Here is a 25053-nt window from a genome sequence, read left to right on the forward strand (position 1 = left end):
CGGTGTAATGCTTTTCTTTTTGACAAGTTTTATGTCCTTTACGTAAATCATCACAGTAAATGTTGACGTGTTGGATCGACATCATCTGTCATCGCAGGTTTTAATTTATGAACACACTGGATATAAAGAAAAATGAAGCTGTACACATTAGCTTGATATTTTGGGAATTATATGTATTGGTTTTCTTGTCAAGAGTTAAATGAGGAGATCAATACAGTTGTCATGTCTAAGACACCTGTGGGACCACCATTGATCTCAGCCGTCATGACAGTCTTTCAGAGGCTGTAGTGTGCTGAGTTATGAAGCTACAGTGAAGACACTGGTATCACATGAAAATTCAAGACCTGAGGAATACATTGGCACCAACCAGGGGTCTCATTTATAAACAATGCGTAGGATCCATGCAAAAAAATGTACACCAAAAAATATTCAACAATTTCTACAATCAGGCCTCCACCTCACTATCTGCATCGCCAATTCCTTGTCCCCAAATGTTCGTAAGCATGGGTCAAAGTTTCTCTCATCAAGTCTGTTTTTAATAGATCACAACTTGTGCGTGGGAAGTGGCGTCCGCCGTTTTCAGGCCTTGTTTTCTGTGTACGCAGTGTTTATGAATGAGACCCCAGGGGCTAAATATCGCTCCAAAGTTTGGCTAAATTTTGTCAAAGAACAAACAAGCATGGCCATTTTCATAGGGGCCCCTGACCTCTCACCTCAAGATGTCGAAATGAAAATGGCTTCTACAGGTACCCACAAATCTTCCTTTTACAGATGTGCCCACTTTATGCTAGTTCTATGCAGTGTTGGGCAAAAACATGCAGTACAGATGTGTTATTTTCATCTACTGTATGGAAATATTTCTGTGTACTTTACTCCTTGAACAGTCTTGGAATTGCACACATTGGGTATGAATGTAAAGCTGAGACTTGTGGATTCAGTAAGCCTAGTTTTATTCATGTGTGATGATGTTTGCCTTCATGGTGGCCATTTCATTTTTATGCCTCGGCGCTAGCGATAGTCGTGGCCAGAGGGGTTTTGTTTTCAGGTTGTCCTTACGTCTGACCATGTCATTCTCGTGAGAAGGATATCTCAAGAACACCTTGAGGGAATTTCTTTAAATGTAACACAAACTTTAACTTGGACTGAAGAATGATTAGATTAGAATTTGGTGGTTGAAGGTCAAAGGTTAAAGTCAGTCAAGACTTCATACACTAATTATGACAAAATCTCACACAAACGTTTAACAAGATAAAATGATGAAGTGATGACATTTTATATTCAACAGGTCAAATGTCAGCATCTCTGTGACATCATAATGTTCTGCATAAAAGACTTTTACTGGCCATTCTTTAACACCATATCTCAGGAACAGACGGGGAGACATCTGGTCACACACTTAACTGGTGACACTAATGTTGAAACTGCTGATTCTATACAGCGTCTGTGCTGCTGAGGGGAAAATGTGTGTTAAGCATCCATGTTTTCACAGACATGGCTGTTAACTCTAAGAGAAACTTGACTGTGGGGAGGCATACATCTGCAGGGGGCAGTAATTCTAGTTTTAAATGGACTTCACTGTATAAAATGACCGACTGTGACCTCTTGGATAATCACAGCCTCCTGAAACATGGAAAAAATGGCTCTACGGTGGGTCTGAGAATATGAAGCTGCAGCCTCGGCATTAAGACTGAAAGCAGGAGAAACAGCTTGCCTGATACACTTTAGGAAAACTGAAAATGTGTTAAAGAAAAATAAATATCGCATGGGGGGAAATTAAGGCCTGGAAAATAAAATGAAGAAGTGAAATATAAATAGAAGAGTAAAACTTTTTGGTTATTTTTACCAACTGATTGGAGATTAAAGGTTTGTAAGTATAACGATTTATATTTATTTTTACATTCCATTTTAATTATCTAATATTTAATGACTTATTCAGTCATATTTTTGACATGTCTGATAGCTTTTAATACATTCTGGCACCGTATTTCAAGGGGTCAGACAAGCAATAGGTAATACAGGACATTTGCACGTCATTAAATAGTCTTAAATTTGAATTTTTGAGCTCCTAATTACCACATTTTTATCTGATTTAAATTATCCATCTTTTAATTTCTTTTTGTCAAAATGAGTCAAGCTCTTCTGCATGAAAGTCCACATTTATAATGTTCCATATCTTTAAACCTGCTGCTGAACCTAATGCTGTCTATTTACTCGCACTTACTTCACTTTATTAACTGTATTCCTATATATAACCTTCCTCTGCACCAGACCACTCATATGCTATTTACCTTTATACCGAACTGCAGTGTTTGAATAAGAAAAATATGATTTGTTTTAAAAATCTGTCTTAAATTTAATTAAATATTATCTTGGAAATGTCTTAAAAAGCATTAAATTTAAGTGTCCGATACCTGTAGACACCCTGAGTTCAGTAATCCCAACTAGAAAAGTCACAACTTGTAGTTTTAACACTTTTTATAATGTAGATAGAGCCTTACAGGTGTTTATGGCTGGGTTATTTATTCATTTATACCTATAGACGGAGCCAGGCTAGCTGTTCGTATTTAAGCCGAGTAGCTTCATATTTACCATACAGTGTGGTATTGATAATCTCATCATCTGCAAGAATCCAGAATGTTTCCCTAAATGTCAAACTATTTGTTAATTATTCCCCCATCGTATGCAGGGATCCTAAAGGTCCTGTAGAAATTACAAAGCATCCTTTGTAACTGATTTTAAATGACGCTCTTGTGCGAGTCGTTCTCTTTTGTCTGCAGATGTAAATGTCAGCGTTCACATTTTTCTCCTCACTGAGGTACCGGGCTGAGAACGGTCTCCAGGTAACCAGAGCCAGTGTTTGCTCAGTCCTGTGCCCGTTGTTTAACTGTGGTGTCATTCACCAGCTGTTGAGAGTCACTGGTTTATATTACCGAGCTCTGATTTCAGCTGTGACGTCGGGTCTCTTGTCTGGGGGCCAGTGTGAGTGTGAACTCTCAGCACAAGACTGCAGAGATCTGTTTTTACCCTGGTGGAAGGTTCACTGGTGCATCACACATATACATTATTAGTGTTTCCTGTCTGGAACAAGCCTGATGTACATCTGTGTAGGAATGTAAGGAGTGTAGATACTAAGGTGTGGTTGGATGCCGGACAAACGAGGACACTCTAAGTTGGCTGATTCAGATAAATTAAAAGATAACAAGATGTTTCAGGGTCATCTGCCAGAATATTTTGAGTGTCAGACTCTTAATTTCCTGCATTCTGGTGAATTTTTAAACACCAATTTAAGGGGTCAATGTCTTTAAAGTCCTCTGCTACTGTCATGTTGATGTTGAGAGGGACATGTCCCTTGCGTCCCACCAAAGTCTATATCTGGCTATGGCCTGTAATATTTCCTTCTGAATTATTGTGGGTATGTGGTACCATGAAATGTTAAGTAAAGTAATAGTAGGCATACAACAACACTGTACTAAAGAAATTGTTTGGCGACATGGGAAATATTATAACTTCATGTCAAGAGCTGAAAAGAATGACCAGATTGATACCACTTTTATGTCTGTATGGTCAATATGAAGCTGCAGCCAGCAGTGGGCTAGCTTAGTATAGCCTAGCTTAGCTTAGCTTAGCTTAGTGAGGTAATTTAGGGGTTCTGAATGGGTCAAAGAAATTGTTGGATATGGTGGGTAATACTCTTACTCTTTCTTGCAGAAACTTATAGGATACATATGATGCTAAAGTAGGCAGCTAGTTAGCTTAGCCTAGCATAAAGGCTGGGTACAGGGGGAAATGGCTAGCGTGGCTCTGTCAAAAGAATATTAGCCTACCAGCACCTCTAAAGTTCACCAACAAACACATTATAGTTAGTTTACCTGAACAAAGACAGAACTGTAAAAACAACAACTTATGGGGTTTTTTTCCGAACTACCTCTTAGCAGGGACCAGTTGCCCACCAACCAGTGGGGACTCCAGGAAGTCACTTGACTTAACCAATAAATCATTTCTTAACCACCGTTACACTTCTGTTTTTGTTTGTATTTTAGAGAATAGATATAAAATGTTAGTCACAGAGCTTTGAGTAAGTTACAGGGGGCTGTGATCTGTTTGTAGACGATGTTTGTAGACCGAAAGAATGAGGTCACGGGTGCAAGCGGCCGAAATTAGTTTCCTTGGAAGGGCGGCTGGGCTCAGCCTTAGAGATAGGGTAAGAAGCTCGGACATCTGGAGGGAGCTCGGAGTAGAGCTGCTGGTCCTTTGCAGCAAAAGGGATCAGTTGAGGTGGTAAAGGCATGTGATCAGGATGGGCGTTCCGGGCATGTCCCATTGATAGGAGGCCCTGGAGCAGACCCAGAACACACTGGAGGGATTATATATCTCCTCTGGGAGAGAGACATTTGAGGGGCTTTGCTCGGCCTGCTGCCCCCACAGCACGACTTTGGATAAGCAGTTGAAAATTGTTTATGTATCATTTTGTCGGCTAACGTTAGCTGTCTTGGACCAAACAGGGGTTTTAGACAGATCTGTGATCTGTTTGGAGACCAATAGCAAGAAAAACAAACACGCAAATGTACACTAAAAAATGTCAGTCGACATCACGTAATGTGTTTTTTTAATCTGATTTATGGATTTTTCAGTCGAAGGTGAAACAGCAAAGATATGATGGGTGATAGTGTGATTTGTCGCCCCATTGACTCTAATAGCAGTGGCACCAAAGTCTGGCTCTTCGAAGGCTGTCAAAGTCTGCCATGCTTGTTGAAAAAGGGGGTGTGGCTCTACAGCAGTCAACTTTAGATGATGTGTAACACTGTGATTGGTTCATAGACATCAGAACAAATAAGTCTGTGCATTTGGGTGGAGTCAGACGACAGTAATCACAGATCTAGACATCCTAGAAAAGTTATCTCCATCACAGTGGTCAGAGAATGTGAAGAGGTAAATACATGTAGTTACGTCACACTGCTCACACTATGAGCCTCCATGCCTCCTTACAGGACTCATTACCACTCAATTACAGTTTGAGAGATGCTCAAGCTACAGCATATCCCTGGCAAGTGTAGCGTGCCGTCGACTTCATTTTCATAGCAGCTGTGGTGATATGTGGAGGGTCAAGTCTGCAGCACAGCCACACGCTTCAGGTAGCCAATGGCAACTGGGGGGAAAACAGCGGGAAGTGAACTGGAAAATAGGATTAAATATGCACGAAGCTTCACCAACATACCAAAGGGCTAACAGTCAGGAGCCAGGGCGGCTGTTGCTCAGCGTGGTGTCCAGATGGAGGAGGAGTAGTTGCACCCCACATTGAGACGTATACTCCTCAGTGCAGCTCCTCCTAAGGTCACCCACATTACACAGACAAATTAGTCTCCAGAGGAACTTTTGTGTCCTCTGCAGAAGCGCCGGCCTTCCTTCTCGGACACCTGCAATGAACTATTTCACGGGTACCGCTCCCCAAGGTCCTCAATGTCACGCTTTGATGCCTGCTCCCTAGTGAATGCCACGGTGGTGGCAGCGTCCCTTGAGTCAGCAAGCACTAAAACATCCAGCTGTGGAGACGAGGGCCGGGCTGAATGTCACTGCAGCAGCCGCCGGCATCACTGTGTCTCTCTGGCCCCTCCTGCTGTCACAGGAGAGCATGATGATGCCTGGTCTGACCCTCAGTGTTGTTAGGATCACATGTTTCTCATGCAGATACTTGTGTCCTCACATCCCGTAACTCAACAGGATGTGTCCCAGGAGTGCAGCAGTGAGGAAACACGTGCTTTGATGTAAAATAAAACTTAACAATCAACAGCAGGAAAATAGATTTAAGAGTCTGTTGATCCAAATCACACAAATTTCCTGCCTCTGTGGTGTCTAACCATGCAGAGAGTTTCAGTGTCTGACATTTCTGCCTCCATCTCAAGACAGTGAAGGTAAGGGGTAATATCTCAACACATTCTTTTGAATAAGAAGTTCATATATAGAATAGGCTATAACATTCACTCTGTTGCTTTGCATCTTTTCACCATGCAAGAATGTCGTCTTTTGGCATATTTCTGGACAATGTGGTTCGGCAAAGCCTTTGGAGCAAATTTGAGTGCAACATTTATGCACCTGTGTTTTTGGGAGTATTCAGCTTTATAGACCTTTTTAGGGCCGAAATCACAATGACATCATTTCTTAAAATGTCGTCTTGTTGTGTTATTGGGAACCAGAATAGAAGGATTCATGGATAAAAACTTCAATTTTATCACATACCATTCAACAAAAATGAAGACAGCTAGGATTAAATGCGATAAAACAAAGGGACTGGACGGAGGTGATCATCAAAAATGCTCACATGTGCAGTGCACACTTCATATCACGTTAAGGAAAAGGTATTTACTATTGTAGGGATGAATAACGTGTGTATTAAGGGTTATCATGTCCACTTCAGCAGATATTGGGGAGATATTAAGAGGAATATTGGATTTTATCCGTAATGCTAACTTTATAGCGCATTGGCTAACGTTAGCTTCGATGGCAAAACAAACTGGAATGAGTCTTTCTGAACGCATCACTTGCATCATCTTCCTCTACTGTCTAAAACGAGTCAACGGAACTTGCTAGCTAGCTTAGCTAATGTCTGTGGAGAATTGTTTTGCTTCCGGCTAAGCCCCGCCCACCAAAAAACAGTCATACTGTTAACGAACAGTAAAAGGGTCCAATTTAAAACATTTCTCAGATAAAGTAATCAAATGCAATAAGTTACACTACTTTGATAAAGCAATTGAAATAGTTACTAATTACATTTTAAGTATGGTAACTAGTAATCTGTAACGAATAACATTTCAAAATTAACCTTACCAACACTTTAATTGGCTTTAACATACAGCCAGCAAATGAATCTGGTGAATGGAGCGCAAGAAAAGTGTCCACATATGGTGACGACAACATTCAGGCAGTTGGGAGAACTTTTCGTCAAGGGCTTTCTACCAGAAAGCGATCACACTGTTGCTTTTCCCCCATGAAGTACAACAGCAATAGGGGAGAGGCAAGGTGGGGGACACCCCTTTATAGGGGGAACCCCTAAAGGTGAGCGTACATGTACAGAAACTGAGTGTATGTGTACGGAGGCCTAACGGTGTCAGGTAATAACACCTGAAACAAGTTTTGTGTAATTATAATACTTAAAATGTACATTTGACTTTGTTGCACATATTACTGCTGTATAACTGACCCTGTTACATCTTGTTATGAACTAACATTGGAAGACATTGATAAGGGCTATCTTTGCAGTTCAGATTGCAAAATAAATTTACATAGACGAACGCTTCCAGTGCAGTTTGAATGGTAAAAATCTGTTCAGCCACTCTGGAGATGTCGATTGAACTGCATTAAAGAGTGTAGGCTAAAAGCTGTAGGTTGGTGAGTTCAATACGTTGACCCAGGGAGACATACGTTAAACATTTGACCTATCTGCAATAACATTGCTTTGAACTTAAAGGTCTCTGTAATGTGTCATATAAGAGGATACTGAGCTGGGGAACACCTGCAGAGCACAGACAGGCTCCACATATCATTCAAAGGTCAAAGAAAAGAGAGCACCCAGGTGAGTGTGATTAAAAATGAGTCACCTTTATATGTGTTATCTTGTTTTGAGAGGGCTCTTTGGCTGAAACTGCACCCGAAAAACGGCAGAGTCAGAGGTGACATGAGCACCATAAGCCCGCTGTAACCCCCATTACAGCATCAGAGTCACTCCAGCAGAGGTGAAGAGGTTATCATGTGATGTAGCTGTCTGTCGCTCCCTCTCAACTCCTGGCCTTTAACAGGGGCAGCTGACGTTAGAGCGGCCTCAGGCACCCGACTGTCTCTGTTGTTTTTAGCTGTCAGTTTTCCGCTCTACCCCCCTCCCTCTCTCCCGCCCTCCTCTGACTGTTCCTGGCTGATGTCCAAACTCCTCCAGCTCTTTGTAGGAGTGACCTTTGCAGAGGCAGACTGACAGACCGGCTCGGGCGCTCTCTCTCTTGGTGGTGTGAGTGGTGTCAGTGTGTGGTACTGGCAGCGGAGAGAGCAGAAAGAGGGCTGAACGGATAATTTGAACACAACTGTTACTGAGGCTTCCCCACCGAGAGGGATGTAACTGACAGAAGACTGCGTTTATCTCAGGCAGGGATCACACATCAAAGTTTACTGAGAAAAATAATCTTTTATCTGTCACATGTGGGATTTACTGCAGTCATGCTTTGATAACGCACGCTTAAACTGAAACCAATCTTCTTTAGTCCTTTTTTTTAATCTGTCAGAGACTCAGAACTGAGATAAAGAAAAAATATGTACAGTATATTTCAACTATATGATCCTTATGTAAATGCAGCTTAGACCTGTCATTGATCAAATATAATCTATGTGAAACCACCAAAAGGCTAATATGCTCAGCACAGAGGAGACAAAAGTAGAAAGTTGTTGTTTGTAAAACTGTAAATTGATGTCTGGACATATTTGAATATTTAAAAAGGGCTATATATAAAAAATTAAATACACAATAAATTTGGGTATGGCTGCAGCTTACAATTTTTTTTGCAATAAAATAATCTGTCAGTTACTTTTTCAATTAACTGTTAAGTTCAAGTGTCGGAAATCAGTGAATATTGGCAACGTCTTAAAGGTCCAGTATGTAGGATTTAGTGACATCTAGTGGTGAGGTTGCAGAACTGAAACTTCTCCTGTGTGCTAAGCATGTAGGAAAACTGGTGGCTGTCGCGAGGATGTAAATGGGCCTGTCTAGAGTGTCTAGAGCCATGTTAGCCCCGTCTGGGCTACTGTAGAACAACATGGCAGAGACTGTGGAAAAGGACCTGCCCCACATGTAGCATAGACTGTAGAAAATAATGGATCTAGCTACCATGAGGCCATCCACTGGTTTGTGGTCTCCTGTTTTAAAGCCTCACATTTGGGATTTTGGCTGTCTCCATCTTTGGTTTTTGGAGCCAGAATTGACCATATTTGGACAAGAGGGTGGAGCTGTGGGGGCGCAAGGGGTGGATCGAGCCCAGTCTCACTACGAAGTTGTCGAAATCAAGTGCTTGGGCAGTGACGTGGCATCAGAAACCAACGAAAAAGGGGTCTTTCGACAAGGACGAAAGTTGAGGTGGCGAAAGTCCAAGTTGGGCGGATGGGTCCAACAACACTGACTTTCACCCCAGAGACCGGTGTTTGTGTCCCTTAGGATTCTAAAGCTAAACCCTGTTCTTTTATCTTTAACCTAACCACATTTTTGTTGCCTAAACCCAACCATGTATGTTTGTTGAAGGAAAAAAAAAGTAAATTTGCGGTATTGTACTGACCCAGTGCGTTTATTTTGAAAGACACTGTATGTAAACGTTAGACGTTATTTCCTGTGAAAACAGAAGTGTATTTTGAAAGAAGGCAATGCACAGGCAGAACTTGACACGGTGTTCCAGAACATCAACTCACCCAGGGTACCTTTCACGTCATATCTGGACGTGGAAGGTCCATGACCGAACGTCAATATGTGATGACAAATGTTGAAATTGGCTATAAAGACAGAATCCATTTTTGGTACCAGGCTGTAAACATGTTTATTTCTGCTGTAAAGTTGGGCATTTTAACATGGAGGTCTGTGGGGATTGACTCGTTTCTGTAGCCAGCCTCAGGTGGCCATTCGATGAACTGCACTTTTTGGCACCTCCACCTTGGATTATTTTTCAGCCTTCGAGGTTGCCACTTGTCAACGACTCATTCTAAGGTAACAAAAACACGATTTTTAGTTTCAGGTGATTATAAACCAATGAAAATGTAGTTATGAATATTATATAAAATTTCTTCTGATAGATTCCCCTAAATCCTACAGCTTTAAAACTGATTCCTTTCTCCAACAAACAATTCAAAACCCAAAACTGACCAGTTTACAAAGATGTACAACAAAGTAAAGTAGAACATCCTCACATTTGAGAAACTGAAACCAACAATTCTTTGGCATTCTTGCTTAATTCGTGACAGAAACAATGAATTGATTATGAAAATTAATCAATTGCTGGTCAAAGCAAATGACAACTGACAACAAGCTGCCCATCAGCCTCCCCTGTGTCTCTCATATGCAGCCATGGAAACAGCTCTGATGACAGCCTGCAGCCTTTCCCTGTATAATAACTTGAGGATTACACAGTGAGGTGAACAAAATCCTGGGGATCAAGTCAGTCAGTGTCACAGACTTCTGTTTGCAGTAAAGAAAAAAAGTGTTCATTGTTGCTATTTATGGTCCATTAATAAGTTCGCAAGGACAAACGGTCTTTTAGAGCACACACAAAACTGTATATGCTCAAATGTTACTTGGTCTCTGGATATTTTTAGGGAGCTATTCTTACCTTTGCTTGATTAATTTTCTAGACAGCTACTTTTACTCTGCCTTGAGAAAAACTGAAGTCCCACTGCTTCGGCTGGAAGAAAATGTTCCCACTTAAGGCTCTCCAGCATTAAAGGCAAAGCGGGATGTGTTTGAAGAGGTGGACCTCAAACTCAACCATTATAGGTGTGCGTCACATTTGACACACTGTGCTAATGTTTTATGAAAAAAAATAAAGGACTGTCAGTGATCATTGCTCAAAATGTCTGTATTTCAAATATTAAATTGTTAGAGATGCAGGTTTACTGTTTATTATCTTTTACCATCATTTATTAGGCTAGTCTTTACCTTGCCCAGGGTCCATATTAAAATATACAGTATAATCATCAAATTAACATCTAAATAAAAACATATACTATCGTCAGTTCACCTTAAAAACAAACATATTACCGCAAAACTTCAATTAATAGCTATTAATTGGGCTATTATTTGCTTAAATCACTGAACTCAACAGGCCTATATTTGGCACAAACGTCCATACAGGACAGGCCTTTAATTCCTTTTAGACAAAACTGTTTCTCAGCTAAAATGGGAAATACAATCAAATTGTGTATATAAACCAGTATGAATAATGCTTGTATGAAAATTAGGCTTCAAATAACACATTAATTATGAATCATTCATTTGCTCAAGCTCTGACAAACAGTGCATCAGAGAGACAGAGAGTTATGACAGTCGTTTCATGTCACTCGAAGGTTACGGCACCTGACATACCAACCCAACATCACTTTATCCTGTTAAAACAATACTCACAACTTGGATAATATTTTATGAAAAACCCTTTTGATTCTTTTAATTGGTTGAGAATGTACGGAATATGAATAACTACGCGGGTAATCGACTTCCTCTCTAGTTTACCATGCTGATAAATCTGAATTAATTACTCTTTGGTGCTCATGGATATATTTGCATGTACGATCAAATTAGCTAACTAACATTATCTCAAGTGGGTAGCCAACAGCCTGGTTTTATACATCCAACTCCTATAAGAACTGCTTGGCAACCAGACCAGGCTTCTAACTGAGACAGGCCTTTACTTGTCAGAATGTGTAGCTACACCAGGCTAGTAACAGGTAACAGGACTGGACGTTAAATTGGGACTAGGCTTTAAATTGAAGTTTTACGGTAGTTTAGTTTATTAGGATTCCCATGAACACCCTGACATAGTCTTCCTGGAATCTGACACATAAATTATATAAAAATTACATTACATATGGGAAAAAATTCCCTATCAAATGATAGACCCTTAAAGCAAAAATCAGCAAGTAAGATTTCCAAATTTACATAATTTCATTTACTGTTTGTTCATACAGTTAATTGCAGGAAGTATTCCTTTAATGTTCTCATGAACGCAGCTCTGGGATTTATTTAATGACTTACAAACACTGAATAGAACAATTTACAGTAAACCTAAAAATAGAGAAAGTAATAGAATAGGTTTTGCTTTTTGTGGGCCTGTCTTGGCCCGCCTTAATGAAAATGAAATATGAAGTTTCTTGGCAGACTATTTCAACAAGATTTGACTTTGCACATAACTACTTTGCAGCTACTTTTGCAAAACATTTTTTACCTTTTGTATTAACTCAGTGTAATAGAAAATGCTGTTGATCTTGGCAAACAAAAAAAAAGCAGTCTCAAAAATGCTAAATATAGTCAGCTGCTAGGTGCCATTCACATACAGAGGAGTGGTCAGACAGGACTAAACCCCATTGGTCTTATCAGCATAAAAGTTTGATTAACTGTCCAAATACTGCCACAGGTTACACTCTAGTGAGACCTTGATAAATCTATCAAAGATAAATAGGAAAATTACCCATAATCCGTCTTGTTTTAATCAAACCATCTTCGAAATCTCTTTTCAATTTTCCTAAATAATTCAATTATCCTAACTTTGTTTTCTGGAACATTGCTCTGATCTGACTGTGACTTTTTGGCGCCACCCTGTGGAGAACTGGGCATGCGTCATCTACCCGCTCTAGTCTCGCGGGTTTCAGGCGCTTAGCAACCTCACAACTTGTATCCCCGCACCGGCCAGTCAGGAGGCACCGAGCGGAGAGCGCGGACCAATCAGGATCGAGGATTTCGGCACCGATTTAAACCGAGAGCAAACGCTTCTTGTTTTGTTAACTGCAATACACACGAGTGAAGGAGAACCCAAAAGCCAAACATTTGGTCTGTTTAAGTATCTTTATCGGGAACAAAAACATCCTCAGCACGAGAGGAAAGTTATTAACTAATACGGAAGTCGCTGGTTTAACTTTATGTTTAGCCGAGTTTAACGTTAACCGAGCGTTAAAGCCAAGTTAACGTTAGGTCAGGTAACTTTAACCGTTAGCTTCGGTTGGAAAGGTAAGATGCCGTCCCGTGTTGAGGACTACGAGGTGCTGTTGACTATAGGCTCAGGGTCCTATGGAAGATGCCAGAAAATAAGACGGAAATCTGATGGGAAAGTGAGTAATGTTTACACGGTTTGTCCGTACAACCACCGCCCACCGGTAAAGTAACGTAACGCTTACTCAAGGAGTGTTTGTTGCAGTCACGCGAGAGTTTGTTATCGTTAGCAAGATGTAAACCTGAACTGACGTTGTTAAATGTTGATTTCGATGCTGAACTACCGGGTGTGAACATCAGTGATTGTGTGACATGTTCAGGGACTTCAACAGGAAAATATTAAACCCATGTTAGTGTTGTCAGCACAGACCTAAAGCAAAAAACGTCCAGCAACAACTCCCATCCAGTCACAGAACAATGAATGAAAATCATCAGGTGTTGGACTCTTTATGGCACTTAACGCCAATATTTTAGGGCAATAGGTGCTGACATATAAAATGATATTTCTTGCATGTTAACCGAAATGAACAAATGAACCAAAAATCTTGAGAAAGGTCCAACTGGTTTGTCAGCAGGAGACACACAGGTGTAACGTTAGTGAGTTACACTAGTTAGTTATAAGCATTATATGAGCTTCTTTCCATTCAGGTGTATGAGTCAACCTTTGGCATTAACACACCTGTAATGTAGCCATTTACACCTGAAAACATAAGTCTAATATGTTACCTTAGGCTCTGGGGAATTATGTGTCTCACAAGTAAAAATGTAGATGCTGAAGGGCAGCAGTGGAATATGGTTACAACACGAATACGTTGTTCTATTTCAACATAGGCTGCATTTTCAGTTTTCAGCTGTGGTAACATCTGTCCAAGTTTAAGACGAGTATGGTGAAGTGTTCAAGTGCAGTAAGATGTACCTGAGATTCAAACTTGTGAGGAAAAAGAAAGGAAATGAGATACCAATATTTGTGACAAATAAACAAATATGTAGAGAAGAAAAGCAAGTGAAGAGAAAAAAATGTAAATAAAAAATAGAATAAACGTAAAAAAATATATATAAATTGGAATTGAATAGAAGGGGGATATGGATTTTAGAGTTCCCTTGCTGCATTAATAAAAAACTTATTACAGGACTCCACCTCTATACATTTCGGTCCTTGCAACCTCGATGCATATGTGATTTGTTCCATCTCATACAGTTCCCATATTTTTGTTAATCCAGATGTTGTACGTTGGAGCTTCAAGATTCAACCATCTTATTGTGATACATTTAATCGCAGCCCCCAAGAGGGTTTGTAATAGATACAGTTTTCCCCTCCCCTCAAACCCTTCAGGGAACGCTCCGAGGAGAATCACCCTTGGATCTTTGGGGATATTTTAAAGGAACACGGCTCTCAGGGCATCTAACACATCCATCCTCCTGCCCCAAGTTAACTTCAGATAAATATGAATGTGATTTCCAGTTTGTGGGCCACATTTTCTCCAACAAGAAGTTACTTTTGAAACAAGAAATGACCAATCTTCATCTTACTTAAAGATAAACTTTTACGCAATTAAACCCACACTGCTCCATTCAGTGTACTCAGAGGTTTTGCAGTTGGCGCTTTACTCTGTCTGGTGTGACCTTTAGCCTATAATAGCTATCGTTTGTGAACTTTAGATAGATATTGTTTTGCAGCTGACTTTATTGAGTCAGTTTGCTGACTTTATGATTCTTCTTGTGCTTTTTTTTTTTTTACAATACATTTTATCATTAAGCATAAGCCCGTAATTGCCCATTTTTTCCACTGTTCAGCAGCAACCTCGTAAAAAGGAGTTTTAAGCTTCATCCTAGTTAATTAAACCACTTCTGTTTTGTAGATTCTGGTGTGGAAGGAGCTGGACTATGGCACCATGGCAGAGAGTGAAAAGCAGATGCTGGTGTCAGAGGTGAATCTCCTGAGAGAGCTCAAGCACCCGAACATAGTGCGGTACTACGACCGCATCATAGACCGCACTAACACCACACTGTATATTGTCATGGAGTACTGCGAGGGTGGGGACCTGTCCAGCCTCATCACACGATGCATCAAGGAAAGGTAGGTTGTGTGTTTGTGGGCATTGTAAAGTCGTGACCCTCCACTCTACATCTGTACTTCCTGTGTGTGTGTTTTATCATGGCAGGCGTTATTTGGAGGAGCAGTTTGTCCTGCGAGTCATGGCGCAGCTCATGTTAGCCCTGAAGGAGTGCCACAGACGCAGTGATGGCAGGGCCACGGTTCTCCATCGAGACCTGAAGCCAGCCAACATCTTCCTCGACATCAAACAGAATGTGAAGCTTGGAGACTTCGGCCTTGCAAGGATCTTGAACCATGACACCAGTTTTGCAAAGACATTTGTTGGGACACCTTACTACATGTCTCCAGTGAGTTGTTCGATCCTGCTGTGTCTGAGGATTTTCTTCTCTTGACCCTCCTAATTATAGCCTAATTATCTGCCAATGTTTTTTTTCTTTCAGGAGCAAATAGACCGGATGTCATACAACGAGAAATCAGATATTTGGTCCCTGGGGTGTTTGCTCTATGAACTCTGTGCATTGTCGTAAGTTTACTAACTTCTGCAGGAGCTGATTTTCCAGCAGGAGGTTTGTTGATTGTGAGTCTGACCTTTTCCCTGGATTTATCTGTTTAGCCCTCCGTTTACTGCTTACAACCAAAAAGAACTGGCAGAGAGGATCAGAGAGGGGAAGTTCAGAAGAATCCCGTACCGATACTCTGAGGAACTGAACACCTTACTCTGCAAAATGCTCAACCTGAAGGTTAGAAATAAATTATGTTGTTATAAACTTTACTTGGTCTACCAGCTGGTCGGTTTGCATGTACGTGAGGTTCAATAATCCGTCTTGCTCTGTTGTCAGGACTATCTTAGACCCTCTGTGGAGGCTATTCTCCAGAGCAGCCTGTTGGCCGACGCTGTTGCTGAGGAGCAGAGGAGGGCACAGGTGCGACTCAGGAGGAGGTCGACGGAATCTGACGGTCCTGCTCACAAGCCAGCTGAACTGACACCCACCTCTGCCACAGAGCTCCGACTCCGAGAACAGGCGCTGCGGGACAGAGAAAATGCGCTGAAGGAACGCGAGGAGAGGCTGGAGAGTAAGACTTTTATTTCTTCTGTCCTTTGTGCCACAGAGACCCATGTATGTGTGACAGTGTGGCACCAAGTGGCAACCTGATGGGCTGACAAATTAAGTCAGCGCTGAAGTGCCAAGAAATGGTCCATTTTACACTCCTTGATTAAAGCGGGAATATTGTTCTGTTTTCCACTTTGTCGTTATGTGTAAACGGTACGTTAAGCCCACAGAGGAGGTAGTAACGGTGTCAAATTGACGTCTGTGTAAAAGGGAAAGCTGGCAGGACTGGATGGGTGTGACGTTTTGATGACTTGTTTTGTGTGCAGCCTACTGCAGCTAATTTTAAGAGGAAGAACAACTAGAAATGTCCACAAACTGGGGAGACAATGAGGTCTGCGAGTTCCTTACCCTCCGAACAGAGAACGAGATGAGCCGCCATGTGACAGGGACCATTAATGATTGTTACTGCCTTGTTATTATTATTATGCCATTGATATTGTTTAGAACGCACTGCCTGTTTCAAAGTCAAGTAAGTGCTACATATTCCAAAAAAAAGGTGTCTTGTTTTTTTACCTTTCATTGCAGAGAGGGAGCAGGAGCTTTGTGTTCGTGAGCGACTGTCAAATGAGAAGCTTGCAAGGTAAAACTTTTTTAACACGGCTACAAATGAAACAATCAACATTGTCATTTCTCCTCATTGTCTGATACTTCCCTGTCAGTCTTACCCACTGATTGGTTCAAACTCTTTATCCCGATCTACTGTTACAGAGCAGAGAGTTTACTGAAAAACTACAGCCGTCAGCAGAGGGACCTGGCACTGTGCTGTGGCAAGGACATAGGTATGGGGATTGGACGAAGACCTCTGGACTTACTGAACCGTGACAAGACCTGAGAGTGTTTTTATGGGTTTATGCTTCTGTTTGGAATGTGGATGACTAATATGTTTATTTATTACTTTTTATAACCTGTAAATAGTGTTTTTATGCACCAATAAAGAATTATTACACACATGACAATTTGAAATCTTGCTGTCATGTCGGATTGCAGAGAGTGTTACAAGTCAATCTTTGTTAATCAGTGACTCCTTGCTGTTTGGTCCTAGACGGAGAGAACGTCTCCCCCGGCAAGAAGAAGGTCCACTTTGCTGGTGAGAGCAAAGAGAACCAGCGGCCCGGCGGTCGTCAGAGTGTGATGTCTCAGGAGCTGATTTTGAGGAGGCTGCAGGCGGCCAATCTGCGTGCTCAGACACTGAATGAAGTGGAGAAGACCTGTCAGTTCAAGAGCAGGCAGATACTCGGCATCCGCTGATCACAGATATCACCGACGTGTGACTGATATGTGTCATGATGACTGGATGTAAATTATGATTAATTTATATGATACTTTAGAAGCTGTGAAGGTAGTGAAGCCAAATGATTGAATCCAGTGTATTGTGTGTGCTGTTGCAAGGTTTGTGGTGTGGATTTTATGTAGTTTGACAATTTCATGTGTGAATGTGTTCATTTTATTTGCAGCTATTTTGATTGTACTGTATATTCGTGATAAGTATATGTACATTTTCTGTTACAAACTCCTTAGATACGGATATAAAAGGGCAGCTTGTTTAATGACTTATCTACAAGAAAATGTAAAAACGTGTGGTTTAGACAAGAGTGACAGTAGTTTGTGAACCTGAACATTTGAACTATGCGGAATGAATGATTCAAATCATTAATTGTAGTTATAAATAAGATACAGTAACATTATTCATGCTGAAAGTCATTGTCAACACCATAGATTCTCACTATGCATAGTAAAATACGTATGTGCCTTTTATACAGGTATAGTAAAATAAATTATACATACATACTATATAACAATGTGTCGAATCAGTTACTCAAAGCTAATTTGTTCATTTCCATTACAATGAAATTACACACTTCTGAGTGCTTCATCAAGACAGATAACTCCCACAAGGGGTCATCAGTTTCCCATGAAAAGTCAGCCACTGATTGAAGAGACTGCAAGTGATCAAGAGCTACAAAGCATCAAGGCTTCACACCTGAGAGTCGTTTGTTCTTGATTAGCAGCAGATAAAAGGGTATAATCAAAAAACACATTAGCATTATATCATAGTTTTGTAAATTAACAAGCCTCCAGGTTATGGATTAAATAAAAAAGGTAAGAAAAATAATTGTAAGTCTAATTTTATATGTAAGATATAACCACATCTGGTTTTATTTCATTCAAAAAAAATATATATATATATTAAATGTTTTAAGCACATGTACACAACAACAATAAAATTGTAAATATTTTATTTAAGGCAGACTTGAGGCAAAACCCACATACAAACCTATGTTTCACACATTTAAATCAGGCTATACTAGGACACTTAAAAACGTTTTTATTGCATCATCTTCAGTGGTGATAAACATTTTAAATTAATCAATAACAAACAGTGAATGCGGTTGTTAATGGGGCTCCATTAACAAGCGTATCTGTTCAGTATCTTAGATGTTTTCTAGCTGACCGATACCCATAGATTTAGATATATTAATGTAGTCATCGCGAGATTACAGCTGCGGTAAGCGTGCGTAGCAACCGCTGTTGTCCACCTACTTGCAAAGAGCAGCAAAATTTCGACCAATCAGATTCAATCATGTGCCCTTTCCACCAATGGGGTTCGTCCTGGGCGTGTCCTCACGATGCCGTGTTCCGTGTGGAAAGTTTACCGGCTCGGGTGCAAAGTTTCAGCCGTCTGCAAACGAGAGCTCGTCGGCAAAGGTTTCTGGAATATGCTGGTGTCGATGACGGTGTGTTCACACGGCTATTAAAGATCGTCAGACGGATTCATTTTGTCTTTGGTGGTTTTCAGAAGTAGCCGAGTGATGCTGCCGTCGCTGGATAACAGCAGCGTGTGAAGACTCTGTTAGCATCGATCGTATTGTCTCAGGGAGCTCGCTAGCTTAACGTAAGTCGTTAGCTCGGAGCTGTTACACACCGGAGAGCTAGCTAGCTGGTGTCCTAGTGAGCTCGTGAGAAGACACAGGAAAACGTTATTAAACGTTAACTCGAAACTTGACTCAACGAAGGACCGTGAGGAAAGGAAAATGGCTTGCGAGCCTAACCGTGCCCGGCTGCTATGCATGCTCTTATTGACTTTTGGGTTTTTCATTGTGGAGGTGGTGGTCAGCCGGATGACTTCGTCTCTATCTATGCTGTCGGACTCCTTTCATATGCTGTCGGATGTCATAGCGCTGGTCGTTGCTTTGGTCGCGGTGCGTTTCGCCGAGAAAACCCACTCCACCAACAAAAACACCTTCGGGTGGATCCGGGCGGAAGTGATGGGGGCTCTGGTCAACGCCGTCTTCCTCACGGCGCTGTGCTTCACCATCGTCCTGGAGGCTATCGAGCGGTTCACTGAGCCCCATGAGATCGAGAGTCCGCTGGTGGTCGCAGGGGTCGGCGCCGCGGGGCTCCTGGTCAACCTGCTCGGGCTCTGCTTGTTCCACGGGCACGCCGGCGGAGGCCACGGACACTCTCATGGAGGTCACTCTCATGGAAATAAGCACAAGAAGGGTAAAGCCGGCAAGTGCCAGAAGGCTGGGAATGGGTCCTCAGGAGAGGAGACCAACAACTTAGTGGGAAATCACAACAGCCCTGGTGATGCAAGACCTAGAAATGGTAAGTAGGGACAGCATTCAGTAGTGTTTGTGCTTGAAAGTATTGACTCTAACCTGAATTTTCTTCTCTGTGTCAGTGTGTAATTTAAATTTAAAATATACAGTGCTTGTCATTATTAAGTGCCCCAAACCCTGAGTCCAGCCCCATTGTGCCCCACATTGAAGCTGACAGCATGTACCAGACTTTGTATCCATTGTTAGCAGTACAGATTGCGTAACAGTACATGCGTATATCTCCAGTGTACCCCGAGGACACCCAGTGTGAGAAACTAATCCTTATTGTTTCGTCTCTGACAGTGGCATTTAGACAGATATGTCTGTAATCAGATATGTATTGGTTTGTTATTCTATCCTTGGAAACGTGGCCACCCTCAGTGACATAAACGGGGAAAAGGTCGGGTCTCAAGCTTTGTAATACTCCCTACTATCAGATGGCTTCTAAATTAAGATATCCAGAAACTTCTCACAGACTCAGCCAAGAAGTTCCCGTTTTTGACAAGTTCAGACTTGTAAGTGTGTCTTGTGCCTTACTCTTTACTTGCACTTTATCAGACCTGGACCTGCAAGCATTACCAAAAACAACTCATCATTTTGTCTGTAAGCTGTTGTCAGTTGAGTTTGATGTCTTATTGTTGACAGTGATAACGGACCACCCCCAAAAAGCTTATTTGGGCTTGCCCCTGGTTATTCTATCAGATCACTCATCCATCCTCCTCCTCCTCCCTCAAGGGTTAAACCCATACAGAAGACCATTTGTACCCCCACACTGTAGGGCCCTGCCAGTTTCAATAAGTGGAGGCTACCCCCCCAAGTCCTCTGTGCACTGATGGCTGTTACTAGGTCATATATCAGTGTAACCGTGGAGTCGACAGCCACAGCCACACCATTAGCCGTTGATGAATGACCCGGCGCCGTCCTGGGATGGAGGAGAGCAGCCATTGCTCAGGTGCCATTCCCTCAGAGTTGCGCACGCTACCACGGCTTCTGCAATTACTAATTGAACATGCCTGATGTGAATTACTGCAGAGTGTTTTGCAGCGTTTAGGATCCCATCTGCTGGGAGTTTTCTCTTCTATAGTCCAGCATGGCTGTCTGGTATGTTTCTGTTGTTTGTAGCCCTGAGCAGTTTCACCACAGACTCCGTTATTCGTTATCTTCCATAGTGAAAGCTGGAGCATTGTTAGCACAAACAAAGTTCACTAATATGTCAACTGAATTGACTGAATTTAAATTGCGCTTCGACACCCTCCTCTCGACTCTGAATGGAGCAGATCCAACATGTGTCACCTGATGACAACGCTGGCTGAGTTGTGGCTTCTTTGTGTCATGTGTCATACGGACCTGTGCTTTGATCCCAAATGATGTAACAGAGCAATAAAGCAACTGGCTGCCACTGATAGCATCTTCTTGGAATCTCCTTATGGCTGGTGGCTAGTTTGTTGCAGCTTTGTTTTGGCACCATAATGAGCTTATTATCAGGGGTTTGGGGAGAGGGTAGGGGCATCCCCCCCGTTAGCTAAATGACTGTAATTTTTCTGATACCGATAACAGTATCGGAAATGTCTCAGACACGGCCGAAAATGCTGCATCGGTCATTGGCAAGTATGTGAGTCTATGCACCGATCAAGTACTGAGTAATTTATTAATAAATTTAAGTAGTTTTATACCCAAATATAAGAGGAATTGAGTTCTTGTGAATAACCTAGCAGTAGCTGATAGCAAAATGTCGCCTATTTGGCATATTTTACACTGTAAATCCCACCAGTGAAAAGGCAACATGTACACTATGCAAGGCTTTAGTTTCGTGGGGTGGCACTAGTGATGTCAGTCGTAACCTCAGCAATTTTATAAAGCATTTGAAGACGGAACACATGTATTTGCTTCTGTTTTACAGATGGTTTAATTTGAGCCATGCCATAAAACAATGATAGAAATCAGTCTACATCCATGATACAGGACTAGCAGTATTCCGTCTTTTTATTTTATTTTTGTTTTGTAACAGTGTAGTATGGGATTGGTACTTGGGATTGACTGAAATGCAAGTTCAGGTATCAGGGAGGAAAAATGCTCAACCCACCTTCTTAACCTGCCACCCACCTTTTTCGTCCCCCCTGTTAAGAATTAACAAATTGCCTCCTGCTTATTGTTGTTTTCTTGCTGTAAAAGCAATATTTGTATGTTTGTCACAGTCTCAGAACTGTGTCTGTATCTATTTTGATTGCTGTAGTATCTCAGAGTCAAAGTACAGCTGATTATTAAAGCTTGCTTAATGTTCCGGTAAATTAAAGTTACCTTTGTTTTTATCTCCAGAAATCAGTTGTAAAGACAGCACAGAGGTGCAGATGAATGGCAACACCCCCTACGAGGAGATGGACCATGACCACGACTCGTCGGCGCAGCTCAACATGCGCGGGGTCTTCCTGCACGTGTTGGGTGACGCCCTTGGCTCTGTCATTGTGGTGGTCAATGCTGTAATATTTACCTTTGTGTGGCAGCCCTGCATAAAAGGCGAGGCATGTGTGAACCCATGTATCAACAGCCACACCACGGATCACCAGCATGTCAATCACACACTGATCGACCTGCTGGAAGGCCCCACTATGTCGGCCATGAAGAGTGCTGGCCCCTGCTGGGTCCTCTACCTGGATCCCACCCTCTGCATCATCATGGTCTGTATCCTGCTGTATACTACTTACCCGCTGCTCAAAGAGTCAGCGCTCATCCTGCTGCAGACTGTGCCCAAGCAGATCAACATGCACCGGCTCAATGAGCGGCTACTAAGTCTGGATGGCGTCCTGGCCATCCACGAGCTGCACATCTGGCAGCTGGCTGGCAGTCGCATCATCGCAACGGCGCACATCAAGTGCCACGACCCCACATCTTACATGGAGGTGGCCAAGCGCATCAAGGACTTCTTCCACGACGAGGGCATCCACGCCACCACCATCCAGCCTGAGTTTGTCACATTCAGCTCAGAGTCTCGAGACTCCCTCTGCGAGCTCTCCTGTCGGACTCAGTGCGCTCCCAAGCTGTGCTGTGGCTCCGCGGACAAACAGAACGCTGATAAGAAGGCCGGCACTGACTGCAGGGCCGCTGCTGCCTCAGCCCTGGAGGTGATTAGTGAGACCCCAGAGCAGGCTGCAGGCGTTCAGGTGCTCCCTCGGTCAGAGGCTGCGGTTACTATCACTAGGGAGGTGGAGTCGTCTCTGTGAGATGGAGGGGATGGAGCGAAACCAAGGAGAAGCTGGAAAATCACCACATAAGGCTAAAATCATCATGGACGCTGTAATCGTTCTGACCCATGGTTCTGTCTGGCTGAAACAACCACCCCAACCTCCTCTTCTGTGTTCATGCATTTGAGCCATTTCTTTTCATCTTCCCTCTCTCTGTATACCCATCCCACCCCCTCCCTCCCTTCCAGCCTCCCCTCTGCCACCCGTCCTCTCTCTTGTTGTCTGTTGCCCTGGCAGTATGGTGGCGATGCATGTTGGGGTTCACTGACCTTATCAGCGTGAGCGAGGCCTGCATGTGTGTCCCTCATTAGCACCGTGATATGATGTGTCATCTCGTCCCATGGTGTTTCTGTGCCAAAGCTTCTCACTGCAGGACTAAAGGGATCTGAATGACGTCCTCTCCTCAAAAAAAAAGGACACAAACACAACACATGCAAGTCAGAGCACACATCACTAGGTTATGTTGTTTAGCCTTGGACCTGTTGGCAAAGAGTCTACCTTTTTTTTTTTTTTTGTTATTTTGCGTAGGCTTTGAGCAGATCTGTTTTCTTACCCTCTGGCCCCACATGGAAGAGTATTGTATTGCATAATAATTTAAGTATTTAAGTTATTAGAAATGATCTATTTCTCTCTGTAGATGCTGTTTGTAATATTTAGTTTGGATGATAGAAACATTTTTTGCAATTTTTCTGTCTTGAATTTTTCGACAGACTATCTATGCTGTAGTCAGTTTTTTTCAAATGTGACGTTTTATAACGATTTTATTTCTCAAGACTTTTCTCTGGCCTTGACTTTTACTTGCAGTCATTAGTTGGATACAGAAGCCGTATCAACACCTCTCTCACCTTGCCTTTTAAACACAAACACCTGCTGTGGGGTAAAGCACTAAGTATAGTAGACACAGTGTAACTGAACCTCTTGCATTGGCACAGTCACCTAATTAAATGTTCATTCATAAATTTGATGCCTTGCAAGCCAGAGAGTGGGGTCTGTCGTGAAGAACTGAGCACTGTACGCCATTAATGAAACACTATCCTCTGTATGAATCTGTACTGGAAAGCTTTCAGATGATGGCTGTTTATTCTCATTGAAAATCCTCATGAATGTGTTCGGCACCGTGTCACAAACCATGCTGAGGGAGTTTTTTATATTTCAAGGATGTTCTACTATTTGCATGACCAAACTGAGACCTGGTGTTCGACATTCAGGAGCTCGACCAAGAGCTCAAGTTGCTGCTTACCAGTACCTGCTGGTATCCCCCAACATTACTCATAACTGTGTAGGGAATGACTCATCCTATAGCTTTTCTGTCCGCCGCCTCGGGCAGCTGAGCAGGCTGTGTTTGCTGAATTGAAGTCCATATGGTGGCCTTTTAAATTGACACATTTTTCCTTCATCACCACAGATATCGTTTAAAGGTGACCTATCGATGTGTTTTCAGATTTCCACTCCTGAGTAAATGTGTATGCAATATAGAAATATGTGCTGGGAAATGTATTTTGATGCGTTCCTTCATTTGTAATGTTCGGTCACTTTTATTCAGTGTCTTTTAAGACTTGAGCTCTATGTGCAAAATTGAAAACAAAAGTGTTTTTTTAATTTTAGATATGACATGTCGACTGATGTGTTTTTGATATACTATATATCTACAGTACCTGTCCAGTGTGTCATTGTGAAATAAAAAACAATATATGGCTGTTTGGTACAGTTGATGAGCCCAAATTTGTCCTTTGCCTTATTCTTACTTTCTTTAACGTTCTTAGGCAAAATATGTGCTGTTTTTTTTTTTTTTAAGATAGAATTTAAAGACACATCTGGGTATGTGTCTGTACACATCTGTAGCCAGGGACCCATTGTGTCATAATCTGTCTATGGCTGTAGGATATTTGGAGTTACAAATAGCAGCTATTCACTGTTTATTTTTGTATTAATTCATCCCCCCAAAAATACCGTGGCTATTAATTATGTACAATTTGTTATTTTCACAAAGCTTTTTAAAGCTGCCGTGTCATGCTCTAAAGACCTGAGGTCCTCTGAAGGGTCAGAGGGTAACTACTCCTTTATATACAGACGTGCTGGACCATGTAGTGTCTTGTATGTTAGAAATTAAATTCTGAAATCAACCCCTAAAAGAGACAGGAAGCCAGTGGCGAGAAACTGAAACTGGGGCAACCTGCAATGTATTTCGTTTTTGAGTGATTCGAGGCACTAGTTTCTAATGGTGTCGATCCAAACTGTGATCTGAAGTTGACTTTTGCCTATTAAATCCACTTTAGCCGAAGAAGTGTGAAGGAAAGTGGAGATTTAGTTGTGAAGAAGCATAGGGTGTGAG

General features: G+C 42.0%; 2 protein-coding genes across 2 annotated transcripts; both read left to right on the forward strand.

The window, feature by feature from the left end:
• Positions 1-12471: 12471 nt before the first annotated feature.
• Positions 12472-17691, forward strand: nek2 (NIMA-related kinase 2). The gene is made up of 9 exons (XM_050058139.1): positions 12472-12834; positions 14575-14792; positions 14878-15118; positions 15212-15294; positions 15385-15511; positions 15611-15845; positions 16409-16463; positions 16592-16662; positions 16926-17691. Exons 1-9 carry the CDS (start codon positions 12739-12741, stop codon positions 17129-17131), a joined length of 1332 nt encoding a protein of 443 aa, XP_049914096.1. The 5' UTR covers positions 12472-12738; the 3' UTR covers positions 17132-17691.
• A 742-nt stretch (positions 17692-18433) lies between these two features.
• slc30a1a (solute carrier family 30 member 1a) lies at positions 18434-24443 on the forward strand. Its single transcript, XM_050058264.1, has 2 exons — positions 18434-19489; positions 21799-24443. The coding sequence occupies exons 1-2, from the start codon at positions 18916-18918 to the stop codon at positions 22698-22700; spliced, it is 1476 nt and encodes a 491-aa protein (XP_049914221.1). The 5' UTR covers positions 18434-18915; the 3' UTR covers positions 22701-24443.
• The last annotated feature ends 610 nt before the right edge of the window (positions 24444-25053 follow it).

Source organism: Epinephelus moara, chromosome 12, assembly GCF_006386435.1.
Source record: "Epinephelus moara isolate mb chromosome 12, YSFRI_EMoa_1.0, whole genome shotgun sequence".
NCBI lineage: Eukaryota > Metazoa > Chordata > Actinopteri > Perciformes > Serranidae > Epinephelus > Epinephelus moara.